A 12,218-nucleotide genomic window follows, 5' to 3' on the forward strand; every position below is an offset into this window, starting at 1 on the left:
CTGAGGAAACTACAATCCATCGGTGATCTTCCAGAAGACACCATCCTGGCCACTATGGATGTAGAAGCCCTCTACCCCAACATTCCACGCAAAGATGGACTACAAGCCGTCAGGAACACTATCCCCGATAATGTCACGGCAAACTTGGTGGCTGAACTTTGACTTTGTCCTCACCCATAACTATTTCACATTTGGGGACAATGTACACTTTCAAATCAGCGGCCCTGCTATGGGTACCCGCATGGCCCCACAGTATGCCAACATTTTTATGGCTGACTTAGAACAACGCTTCCTCAGCTCTCGTCCTCTAATGTCCCTACTCTACTTGCGCTACATTGATGACATCATCATCTGGACCCATGGAAAAGAAGCCCTTGAGGAGTTCCACCATGATTTCAACAATTTCCATCAACCTCAGCCTGGACCAATCCACACAAGAGATCCACTTGCTGGACACTACAGTGCTAATAAGCGAAGATCACATAAACACCACCCTATACCAGAAACCTACTGACCGCTATACTTACCTACATGCCTCCAGCTTTCATCCAGACCACACCACACGATCTATTGTCTAAAGCCAAGCTCTACGATACAACCGCATTTGCTCCAACCCCTCAGACAGAGACAAACATCTACAAGATTTCTATCAAGCATTCTTACAACTACAATACCCACCTGCTGAAGTGACAAAACAGATTGACAGAGCCAGAAGAGTCCGCAGAAGTTCTCTACTACAGGACAGGCCCAACAAAGAAAATAACAGAACTCCACTAGCCATCACCTTCAGCCCCCAACTAAAACCTCTCCAGTGCATCATCAATGATCTACAACCTATCCTGAAGGAAGACCCATCACTCTCACAGATCTTGGGAGACAGGCCAGTCCTTGCTTACAGACAGCCCCCCAACCTGAAGCAAATACTCACCAGCAACCACACAACAAAAACACTAACCCAGGAACCTATCCTTGCAACAAAGCCCGTTGCCAGCTGTGCCCACATCTATTCAGGGGACACCATCATAGGGCCTAATCACATCAGCCACACTGTGAAAGGCTCGTTCACCTGCACATCTACCAATGAGACTTGTGCCAGCAATGCCCTTCTGCCATGTATATTGGCCAAACCGGACAGTCTCTACATAAAAGAATAAATGGACACAAATCAGATGTCAAGAATTATAACATTCAAAAACCAGTTGGAGAACACTTCAATCTCTTCAGTCACTCGATTACAGACGGAAAAGTGGCAATTCTTCAACAAAAAAACCTTCAAAAACAGACTCCGAGAGACTGCTGAATTGGAATTAATTTGCAAACTGGATACAATTAACTTAGGCTTGAATAAAGACTGGGAGTGGATCGGTCATTACACAAAGTAAAACTATTCTCCCCCCCAGGTGCTGTTCCTCTCACGTTCTTGTCAACTGCTGGAAATGGCCCACCTTGATGATCACTACAAAACGTTCCCCCCCACCCCCGGGGGGGGCTGTCCTTCTGGGTAATAGCTCACCTTTAAGTGGTCATTCTCATTTACAGTGTGTATGGTAACACCCATTGTTTCATGTTCTCTGTGTATATAAAATCTCCCCACTGTATTTTCCACTGCATGCATCCGATGAAGTGAGCTGTAGCTCATGAAAGCTTATGCTCAAATAAATTTGTTAGTCTCTGAGGTGCCACAAGTACTCCTTGTCTCTCTGCAGATACAGACTCTGAAACATACTGAGAGTTATTGACTTTTTGCCCAATGGTTAATTACCTGCTAACTGCCTAAAGCACCTGGGGCTTTGGTCCATACAGTGTAAGTCATTAACTTGCAGGTTAAGGATCAGCACTTCGTAAATGGCTTTCTAAATAACTTTACAGGACTGAAGCAGGTGGTGGGGGCTCTTTAAACTCCAGCTACATAAGGCAACTATTTTAATTTGAGAGATCCAATAGTTGCCCTTTATGAGTGGCACATGAGAGGGAAAAGACTGAGCTTCGGGTCTTCGTTAGAATCCCAACAATGATTAGACTCCCAAATGAGGGTTATTTTATTTTAGCTCCTGTTTGTTTTGATTTGTTTTTTCGGGTGCATACATATTAAAAAAAAAAATGGGCCATATTCCTAGCTGGTATAAATGGTTGCATTTCCAATGAAGTCATGAAGCTGTACCCCTTTACAACAGCTGAGGATCTAAGCCACTTCAAAATAAACCAAAGACTAGTAATGGGCTCTTCCCTCTCACTTATCTGTGTAACCATCCCCATAAATTCTAACCCATCCATTTTTTTTTTTGAGCCCCGGAAAAAGAGATGGACACTGGCATGTGCCTAGAAAGATAAGACTTAGGATTCTATTGAACTGAGGAGAGAAGCAGGTTGCAAATCGATGGGCCATTCACTGAGAATGCCCTGCCTGCAGTCCTCTTATGGCTATAGCTAGGACAAATGTTGCAGCTGATCTACAGCTGTGGTATCATAAGCGGGTAAAGAACCTGGCTTGTAGCCAGATTCCAAACATTGCTAGGCTTCTAGATTAAAAGACTGTTATGTGCTCTGAAACAAGTTGATGGCTAGTATAGATCATGTGACATAGCTGCTATATGCCCTCCCTGCTAGAAGCACTGCTACTTGAATGGACTGCCAAGTTATATACTAGTGAAGCTTCCAATTGTATACTAGCTGAAGCTATCTTTACAAATATACCTGTGTAAAAGTAAATTACAGTAATCCAATCTCAAGGTAACAAGGGCACAGAGTAACTGTAGTGATATCTTCATTTGAGAGAAAAGGTTACAACCTTCCAGCCAGCGCAGGTGAGAAGACGTATTCTTTGCCATTCAAGCTATCTGATTACTCGGAAGCAGTTACGAACCTGATAATGTACCACAAACTGCTGACAAAGGTTGTTTCAGAATCTGTTTGGTCTTCTGATTGCTCCTGCTAACAAGTATGAACCCTGTCTTGCTGGGATCAGATCTACTGGTACTGGGCACCAATCTGAGGAGGAGCTGGTGGGGGAGAAACAGGTTGAACAAGGAGCCTGCAGGTTGTGGGAGACTGGGACAAGAAGCTCTCTGAATAGGCAGGAGGAATGCAACAGGCTAGGCAAGGATCCTAGGGAAGGAGACTGGACTAGTTGAGCAGACTAGTACTAGGATGAGGAGCCTCAGGGGGTGGAGACTGGACTTGGTGAAGGTGAAAACTGTAGTATTTCTACACTACATCATTTACAGCGGCGCAGCTGCAGCAGTTCTAGTGAAGATGATCTAAGCTGATGGGAGAGAGCATCAGATTTTGGGTAAGACTTCCCCACCCCCCCCATTCCTGAGCAATGCAGGTATACCAATAGTGTAGACCTGGCTTGTGTAGTGTATAGTGTAGACCTGGCCTGTGATTGGGGGATGAGCTGCTGTGGTGGGGAGATGGGACTTGCACCAGAAGAGTCTGGAGGAGTCATGGGCAGAGGGGATTGGGGTTTGAGGAAAGTAGCAAAAGGGTCTGTGACCACTAGAGCTCAAAATCTGGAATGGAACCTGATTCTTGCCCTTCCTCTCAACAGCTATCTGAACCTCACTAGCAAAGTATGTCTAATTCTCTTCCCACTCTGCAGCTGGCTCACATAGAGAATGCCAGCCTACTATTGCTATCATCATGTACTCTGTTAGCTCAAGTGGCAAAGGCCTGTGGGGTGGATTTGCAAGGTTCCAGTTTGACTGATGGCCAATATGGGTGTCAGTATGAATACACATGACGGAATTTCTGGTTTTCAGCTTGTGTTGAATTCCAAGTTTAAAAAAAAAAAAACATTGCCTCGGTTGGCACTGAAAAGTTTCTAAGAAACACTGGAATATTTGGGGAAACACTGAAGTGTCTAGCATGGTGCCTCATAATCCTGCAGATACGCTTCCCTGCAGCTCACTAGTATGCCCAGTCCAGGGGCAGAAGTGTCCATGGTTTTATTATTTATTTCTATTCCACTGTCACCTAGAGGCATCAGCTGAGATTGGGGTCGAATTGTCAAATTACCATGGAGACGCCTAGTAAGACACTCCCTATCTCAAAGAGCTTATCTAAATAGATAAGACAGATACAGGGTGAGAGGAGATGCACACAAAGGTTAAATGTCTTACTCAAGATGACATATGAAGTCCCTGGTTAAGCCAGGAATAGAACCTAGTCCAGTGCCTTATCTACTGGACAATGCTGCGTCTTTGGTATGGGCTGTGTTGGCTGATTGTGCAGGAACTGCAAAAGGGATGCAGGAAGGAGCGGTATTTAACTCCTCATTGGATTTTCACATTGAAATCTGTGGGGTTAGCAGGAGCCAGTCCAGGCTGATCTGCTACTATGCAGTGTGCTTCCTCCAAAATCTTGCAAACTACCCCACTTGCAGTGTTTCTTTGGGGTTTGGAGGAAGGGAGAAAATGTCATCCCATCCCCTCCCCATCTCAGCCACCACACATCTCACCCCAGATCATGAGCTCAGTCATCGTCTCTACTCATGGAAGCAGAGAGAGTGAGATCTGACCCTATGTAGGTCTAAGGGCTTTTTATCCTGGATATTGCTGTTAAGAGGCTTGCACATCTGAGTGTGTGTAATATAAGATGGTCATTTACTTTTTTAGTAGCATGTCATATTTTAAAGCCCTGTGTGAGAGAAGGCTATATGCCTAGTAGGTTCTCATTACCAGGGATGGCATATGGGTGTTGAATTTCATAATGATACGGTTAGGATACATTCCTCTTATAAAATGTAAGGTAAAATATGGGCAAACTACAGGATCAAAATAAAGCCTCCCATCTGTGCTTGTCAGTACAATTTAAACCAATTGGTGACCTAATGATGGCAGCCAAATTGATTGTGATTTTGATTCTTCTGGACCAGGCTAGCTAAAGATTTAATACCTAAAGCTAATATCAATTGAGTCAAACCATCTGTGGAACAGTACAGGAATTAGTTGTTTACTTGGTTACCATCATGGAGCCAGACTTGCGCCTTGCGGGACAGAGAATGTAAGAAAGCAAACAAAGAAAAACGGGGATCGGAGCAGACCAGATCATCGTGCTGTTAACAGCCTATTCCATTTTGTGCATAAATCATTGTCTGTGGTATGCCTACGCTGCAGTTAAACACCCGTGGCTGGCCCCTGCCAGCTCAGTTGGGGCCACACAACTCGGGCTGCAAGGCTGTTTAATTGCAGTTTAGACATTAGAGCTTGGGCTGCAGCCTGAGTGCTGGGACCCTTCCACCTCACAGGGTCCTACACCCTTGGCTCCAGCCCAAGCCCAGAAGTCTGTACTGCAATTAAACTGCCCCGCAGCCCAAGCCTTGTGAGCCCAAGTCAGCAGTCACGGGCCAGCTGAAGGCTTTTTAATTGCAGTGTAGACATGCCCATGCAGTCACGGCCTTAGTAATAGTACCCACATAGGGTAAGTTGGTGGGTTTAAATTCACCTCTTAATCCTATTTTACTCCTGAGGAAATTCTGCACCAAAAATTAAATATTCTGCGCACAATATTTTAAAATTCTGCGAATTTTATTTGCCAAATAAATGTGGAGGCTCCAGCATGGCATTAGGGAGCACAGACCACTGGCTGCCCAGAGGTGGGAGGTCACTGTGCAGCTCCCCCCCACCCTGGACATGGACTCACTGCAGATGCTGCACCTAACCCTGACACAGAGCAGGCACTGGGCCTGCACCAGAAACACCCCAGGTCCCTGCCCCTCCGTGCCAGGTGCACCAGGTGCGGACAGACAAGCTCAGCAAGGCAGGATCCAGGTGTGCAGGGGCTTAGAGTTGGGGGATCCAGGTGTGGGTTGAGAGGGTTCTGTGTGGGGCAATTTGGGTGTGGGCAGCTCAGTGGGGGATCTGGATGCATAGGGGCTTGTTGGAGGGTTCTGGGTGCAATGGTAATGGGACTCTGCAGGGGGGTGCAGGTGAAGGTGGTTGGGGCTAAGCAGGGTGGGGATCTGGGTGGTCCAGGTGCAGGGGGAGTGGGGCTCATCGGGGGGGGGGTTCCAAGTGTGGGGGGGGGAGGGCTGAGAATTGGTGGGAAGGTCTGGGTATGAGAGGTTCTGGCTGCACAGGGGTTGGGTGGAAGGAGTAGCAGCTCCCTGTACAGAGATCCTTCCCCCTGCAGCTGAGGAGCAATGGGTGCAGAAAGCATTGGGGGAGGAGGGGAGGGAAGTTTGCAGAGCTCTCTGCAGCTGGGGGAGAAACCTGGGAGTGGGTCTGACCCAGCTCTGGATGCCATCTCCCTACCCTGCACCGGGCTCAGCTTTCTAGCCTTGGCTGGGCAGGGGAGGATGCAAGTTCCTTTTCCCCTGCACAGCATCCAGGGCTGGGTCACACCCACTCCCAGATCAAACTATGTCTATAAGCAAAAAAATAAGATTTGCTTATACTGACAGTATCTTGACGACACATTTCTTTATTTTCAGCTGTTCTAAGAGCTTGTGCTGATGGAGGTGCTAATCGCCTGTATGGTATCACAGAAGGAAATCGTGAGAGGTACATTAATAATATTCTCATACTTTACCTTTAGTCTTGAGTGAGTGCATCAATGGGCCTGCACTTTCCATCTACACATTCTTTCTCTAATCCCTCTCCTTTATTCTGCTGAATATATTTTTATTAAACTCACCATTTCAACTGAGGTAGAGTGTAAACATACAGCATCTGTACAGTAAAGGACACCCCTCACCCAATAAATTGATAACAGACTAGTGATACCCATTTGAAATAAACAAAAGCTGAACACCTGTAAATGAAATACATAATTGACCCCCCCCCCGGGAGGGGGGAACGACACATTTACAGCATTATCAAGAAAAGACCAGTATAATTTATTTTTCTGTAATTACTTAAGAGTTCTGAGCATTTTCCTGTCTCAAGAGGTGATTGATACAACCCTTAACAAGTTGCCATGCTCTTTCTTTTCCTCCTCAAATCTTTATGATGAGACATTAGCCAGCATGCTTAGGATGCAAGAGGAGAGTGTGGTAGAGGGTGGGGAGAGTTAGAGGACTGTTTATAAGCAATTGATTTGTTCTTTACTAACCTTTTAGTGATACTTGTATTCTGTATATTTGGATAAGACTAGTGGATCCCTTACTTAATACACCACATCTCATTTACACATAAATATTCAGTACACAGTTAAGGAATGATTTGTATAGAAGAGGCACTGGATAGCAATATTTTCTGGTGTATTTAGTAATTTTGCCAGCTCTGCCTTATATTACAACATCTAGAAATGTGAAACAGCCTAAAACTTTTTTTTTATTGTAAACCTAGTCCTGTTATCCTTTGACATCTTTACTTTGTACTATGGTCCTGTCACTCCTCATATGCTCAGCAGGGTTGGGCATGTGGAGCAACCTTGCAAATCCTATCCACTGGTGGCTTTCTAGTGAAGGAGCTTCTGCAGTGTCCCAAGAAAGGTTCGATGATGCCACTAAGGAAAATCTAGGTGCTTGTAGGAGATGATATTGGAGATAGGAGGAAGTGACACTTCGTCACTTTTGAGCCAATGCTGCAGCTTTATACATGACCAAACCCAAATACAAATGTCACAATGTCCAGAGAAGAAAAGGATGTGACTGATGGAACCTAATCCTGAGGTTCCTTCCTTCTCTTCCACATCTGTTTGCAAAGAAGGTTGTGTCACAGTGCATTGCATCAAAATGGTGTAAAATTTTGGAAGTAAAATCATGGAAGACAGGACAATTGAATTCAGATTCTTGTCAATGTTAAATAGGCACTCTTTTGAAGCCTGCTCTGGATCAGCTGAGTCTGTTTTTAGTACATTTGGATTGATTTGGTCAAAGCTTCATGAATGGCTAAGGACAATAAAAGCAAGTAAGCCAGTAAAGCTATATTTAAGGGCAGATATGAAAGGGAGATTCACTCCTGAGTGTTGTGGTTTTCATTACAGTATTGCAAGCTTACCAGTTTGCAAAGTGAATCCCATAGCATGGATTTTGTGTTTTCAGTTATTTAAAACATAATGAGATTTCTCTCTTCTCTCCTCCTCCCTCCCCTTCCCCCCTCCCTTTCCTGATCAGCTCCAAATAAAGATACAGTGTGTATTGGGTTTTTTGGTCTTTTTGTCAAGTTGGAAAAAATCATAACACAACCTGTACCTGGCATCTGTGGTGAACATGATGCCTAAGATCAATGATCACAATGACTGTGATGGAGGCTGGCCACTGCCTAGTGGTGCAAGAATGAGGGAGTCTCCTTTACTTCCTGTATTCCCCTTCCCCTCTGCCCCAGTGCAGCAGCAGACAACGTGACCCTTAATGTGAAGTAGAGCCTGTTGGACTCAAAGCAAGCATTTTTGGTTGATCGACACAATGAGCTGTGAAATATGAGCAACAGTATTCTACAGCTCTCACCTTACCTCATTCCATAGCCCATTCATCTCTCCTGCATACATTTCATTCATTTAATATAAAAGCAATTCAGGAAAAATAGCTGATTAGTTTCATATACTCTCTACATACTTGGCTCTTGAAGTGTTTTTTTTTTTTGAGGGGGGGAAATTATACCATCAAAGTCAACCTTTAAAAATTAAATCCAGCAGGGCTTTATATCTTCCTTTAAAGAAACTAAGTCTGCTGGAAGGAGTATTCATTTACTTTTCTAAATTTTTCTCAAAATTCCCTGTCCAACTTCATTAAAGAACTGTCTGTTCAGAGACTACTGACACATTAAGTAATTTTTTTTAATGCAGGCAGTGTCTTCTATTTATTCACTGCTTTGGTAGTTAATAGTATTGTATCAAAAACTAAAAGCCACAGTATGTTAATTATAAATATAGTGTTAAGAGATACTACTAAAAGGACTAGACTGAGACTTTGGGTCTGATTCTCATTCACACAAGGGCACTTTACTATTGTCTTGGCAGTATGAAAGATCATTGAAAATGAGAGTAAATTACAACAGTTTAGAGTAAATAAGACTCACATCCTTTACAGCAACCTTGTGTTAAGTACAGCTGGTAACCGCACGTCCCCAGGGGACTTCATCTGGCTCTGGAGTTGAAGTAAGTTATTGCAGCCCTTGACAGGATACCTCCTATTCCCACTGCATCCTGGGAGGTGCATTGTGGGGGACTAGGGGGTGGTGGGGGAAAAAGAGAAGCAGAGTCTAGGCTTTGCCCACTTTGTGCCTGTAATGGGGTAAGCAGTCATCTCTTGTGAGTACCCCTTCTGGTTGGGTGTCTGCGTTCTTTCAGTAAGTAGTCCTAGTCCCAGTAGGGCTATATCCCCAGGCTCAGTTCCTAGAAGCAGACTGCTCTATTCAGGGCATTCCATCTCCTTTTTATATGAGCCTGCTGGGCTCTCATTGGCCACTCTCTGCAGCCTCTCTGGCTGCTTCCCCTGCAGCCACTCAAGCCCACTTGGAGGACCTCTCCATTGCTCCTTTTCTGGGATGGGCGTGGTTGGACCCTGAGGTCTCCAGCAGAGGGCCTTTGGCCCTAGTCCACCCCATCACATTCCTCCTCTCCCCATGAGGATTGGGGTGGTAGTTTTACTATCTCTTGTCCCGCTTTAGCAGGGTCTTCTCCCTCCCCGACCTCTGTCTGGAGAGTATTTCTCTGGTCTTTTGCCCCATTTAGTCAGGGTCTTCTCTCCCAGGTCTCTTTCCTGGAGAGCATTTAAGAGTCCTTTCAGTTCTCCTTCGCCTCCTGGACTTGGGGATCTCTGCACACCACAACTTACCCATCCCTGTACACTGAGCCTCTGCTTCCATCTCAAGATCATATATCAAGTGGAGCAGGTGCTTTTACTCCACCTTAGCAAGCTGGAGATGCATGACCAGCTGCTCTGAGGCACTTCATGCTCCATTGACTCTAGATGCTTGATGAGCTCATCAACACTTAGGAGGGACTTGTAGAACTGCGCAGCTATACCTTTTCCTTTGGGGCAACCCTGTCTGAGCCCCTCTGCTAATGTGTTCACTGAGGTCCAGCTTGGGGTCCCACCATAACTGGCTGACCTTGAAAATCTGTGTGGGTCCCAACTGTATCCTGCAGCTCCTGGGATTCTGTATGGATCCCCACACTATCCTTCTGTACTTGGGGCACCAGCTAACCCACTTTTGCTATTCTTTCTTTGGTTCCCAGTCCCTTTGCTTCTTTTTGTAGTTGGTCCCAGACTCTCCTGGTCCTAGGCCACCATCTTGGTCTCTCCTGCACGAGGGCTGGGAAACCCACCCAGTCTCTTTTTTTGACTGTCTCAGTCTTGCCTCAACCTGGGATGTCTCTTTTTTTTTTTTTTTTTCCATTGTTGCCCCTCCTTTCTCTGAGAGGGCAAGATCTCTTTAAATGCCTTGCCATCCTGCAGGCAGGCCATACTGCTTCTTTTCTTGCTTTGGTCGTGGGCTGTGAGTTACTCGGGGCCCTTGCAATAGGCCTACTGTTCTGCTGCCCAGAGTCACCCTTGCCTGGTTCCCCTGTCAGCTCTGGGGCACATACCACTAAATCATAGGGATTTGTGCCTGGAGTCCCCTTTTCATCTCACCTATCCTTCAGGCCCCTGCCTTTCCCTTGAAGTGAGCCCAGCTCCTTAACAGGCAAAATCTTTTTTATGTGGCCTGTCTCTCCACTATAAAAGCAGTTAAACCTTGCCCTTCCTCCCTGGTTCCTTTCAGGGCAAGCCCTTCTTAAATGTCCCAACTGTCCACACCCATAGCATCTCCATGGCTGGGCTTCAGGCCTCTCATCTGCTAAACCCCCATGTTACCAGGTGTGATAGAGACATGCTTGAGCCACATCTGCTGCTTTGGAACAGATCTCATGCCACTGCTGTTGTCTCAAACTGGGTTTCCTGTTTCTTTTCTGGCTTTCTATCAGCAGGGTCTGTGTGCACTGCTGCATTTCAGTTACCCGCTGCTGTTGGCCTGACACCAACAGGCGGATTACCTCCTCCATAGTCCTGCCCCTTGTTAATCAGGGGTCGGGCCGAATTATCCCACTTCTGGTACCAAATGTAATGGGGTCAACACCCACCTCTTGTGAGCACCCACTCTGGTTGGGTGTGTCTGCGTTTTCTGTATGTAGTCCCGGCCCTGGTAGGGCCATATCCTCAGGCTCAGTCCTTGCAAGCAGACCACTCTATCTAGCCTCTTTCAGCTCCTTTTTATATGAGCCTGCTGGGCCCCCATTGACTGCTCCCTGCAGCTTCTCTGGCTGCTTCCCCTGCTTGGAGGACCTCTCCACTGCTCCTTTCCTGGGATGGGTGTGGCTGGACTCTCAGGCCTCCAATTGAGGGCCTTTGGGTCCTAGTCTATCTCCATCACAGTGCTCCTTTCCTGCTCACAGGTGAGGTAGCCAGGTGTAGTTGCTCCACAGAGCATGCTATTTCCTGGCTCCTCCCTCCCCCACATGCTGGACTCTTTTTATCTGGCTAAACCTTATGGCTACAGGGGAAAGAGCTGCTTGATAGGCTGCAGCGCATAAGTTAGGTTGCACCGTGGGCCAAAATCATTAGCTTAAAATGTTAAAAACTGCAGATGGAATTATTATAAAGAAGTTATTTTGTTTCTGACATATTAATGTACATTAGAGCTGACCTTTTCCAAATTAGGATTTTGTTAAATTGGAGGAGTTAGGGTGGGAGTGAAATCCAGCTGAATTAATAAAATCTTCCCATTTTCCAACCAGTTATAGAGATGGTAAACTTCAAAATTCCAGCAACATAAAAGATATAAAATGAACACACTACATGGATTAAAAATAGGTTAACTTATAGCTCTCTAAATATAATGGTAAACGGGGAACCATCAAGTGGGTCTGTTTCCAGGGGGGCCCTGCAGGAGCTGGTTCTTGGCCCTGCACAATTTAACATTTTTGTCAGTGACATGGAAGAAGACATAAACACACTGATAAAGGTCCCAAATTGGGGGAGTGGTAAATGAAGAGGACAGGTCACTGATCCAGAGCAATCTGCATTGCTCGGTATGCTGGGTGCAGGCAAACAATATGCATTTTAATACAGTAAATGTAAATGAATACATCTAAGAACAAAGAATTTAGGCTATACAGGATGTGGGACTCTATCCTGGGCAGCGGTGACTCCAAAAAGATTTGGGGGTTGTGGTGGATGATCAGCTGAATGTGAGCTTCAAGGGTGACACCTGCCAAAAAACAAATGCAATCCTGGGATGCCTAAGCAGGGAAATCTTGAGTAGGAGAAAAGAGGCTATTTTACCTCTGTA

At 45.6% G+C, this 12,218-nt stretch overlaps 1 protein-coding gene across 11 annotated transcripts in view; it reads left to right on the forward strand.

The window, feature by feature from the left end:
• The window catches only part of TPK1 (thiamin pyrophosphokinase 1), a 491,137-nt gene that overhangs the window by 187,453 nt on the left and 291,466 nt on the right, over positions 1 to 12,218 (forward strand). For 9 of the 11 annotated variants that reach the window (XM_027821805.3, XM_027821803.3, XM_043540516.1 and 6 more), the window contains one exon: positions 6,434 to 6,503. In XM_027821805.3, the coding sequence (XP_027677606.2) occupies positions 6,434 to 6,503 (70 nt within the window). Of the gene's footprint in view, positions 1 to 6,433; positions 6,544 to 12,218 lie in introns of those variants that run through there. The other 2 variants (XM_043540513.1, XM_043540517.1) reach the window with 1 other exon arrangement.

This window comes from Chelonia mydas, chromosome 2, assembly GCF_015237465.2.
Source record: "Chelonia mydas isolate rCheMyd1 chromosome 2, rCheMyd1.pri.v2, whole genome shotgun sequence".
Classification (NCBI taxonomy): domain Eukaryota; kingdom Metazoa; phylum Chordata; order Testudines; family Cheloniidae; genus Chelonia; species Chelonia mydas.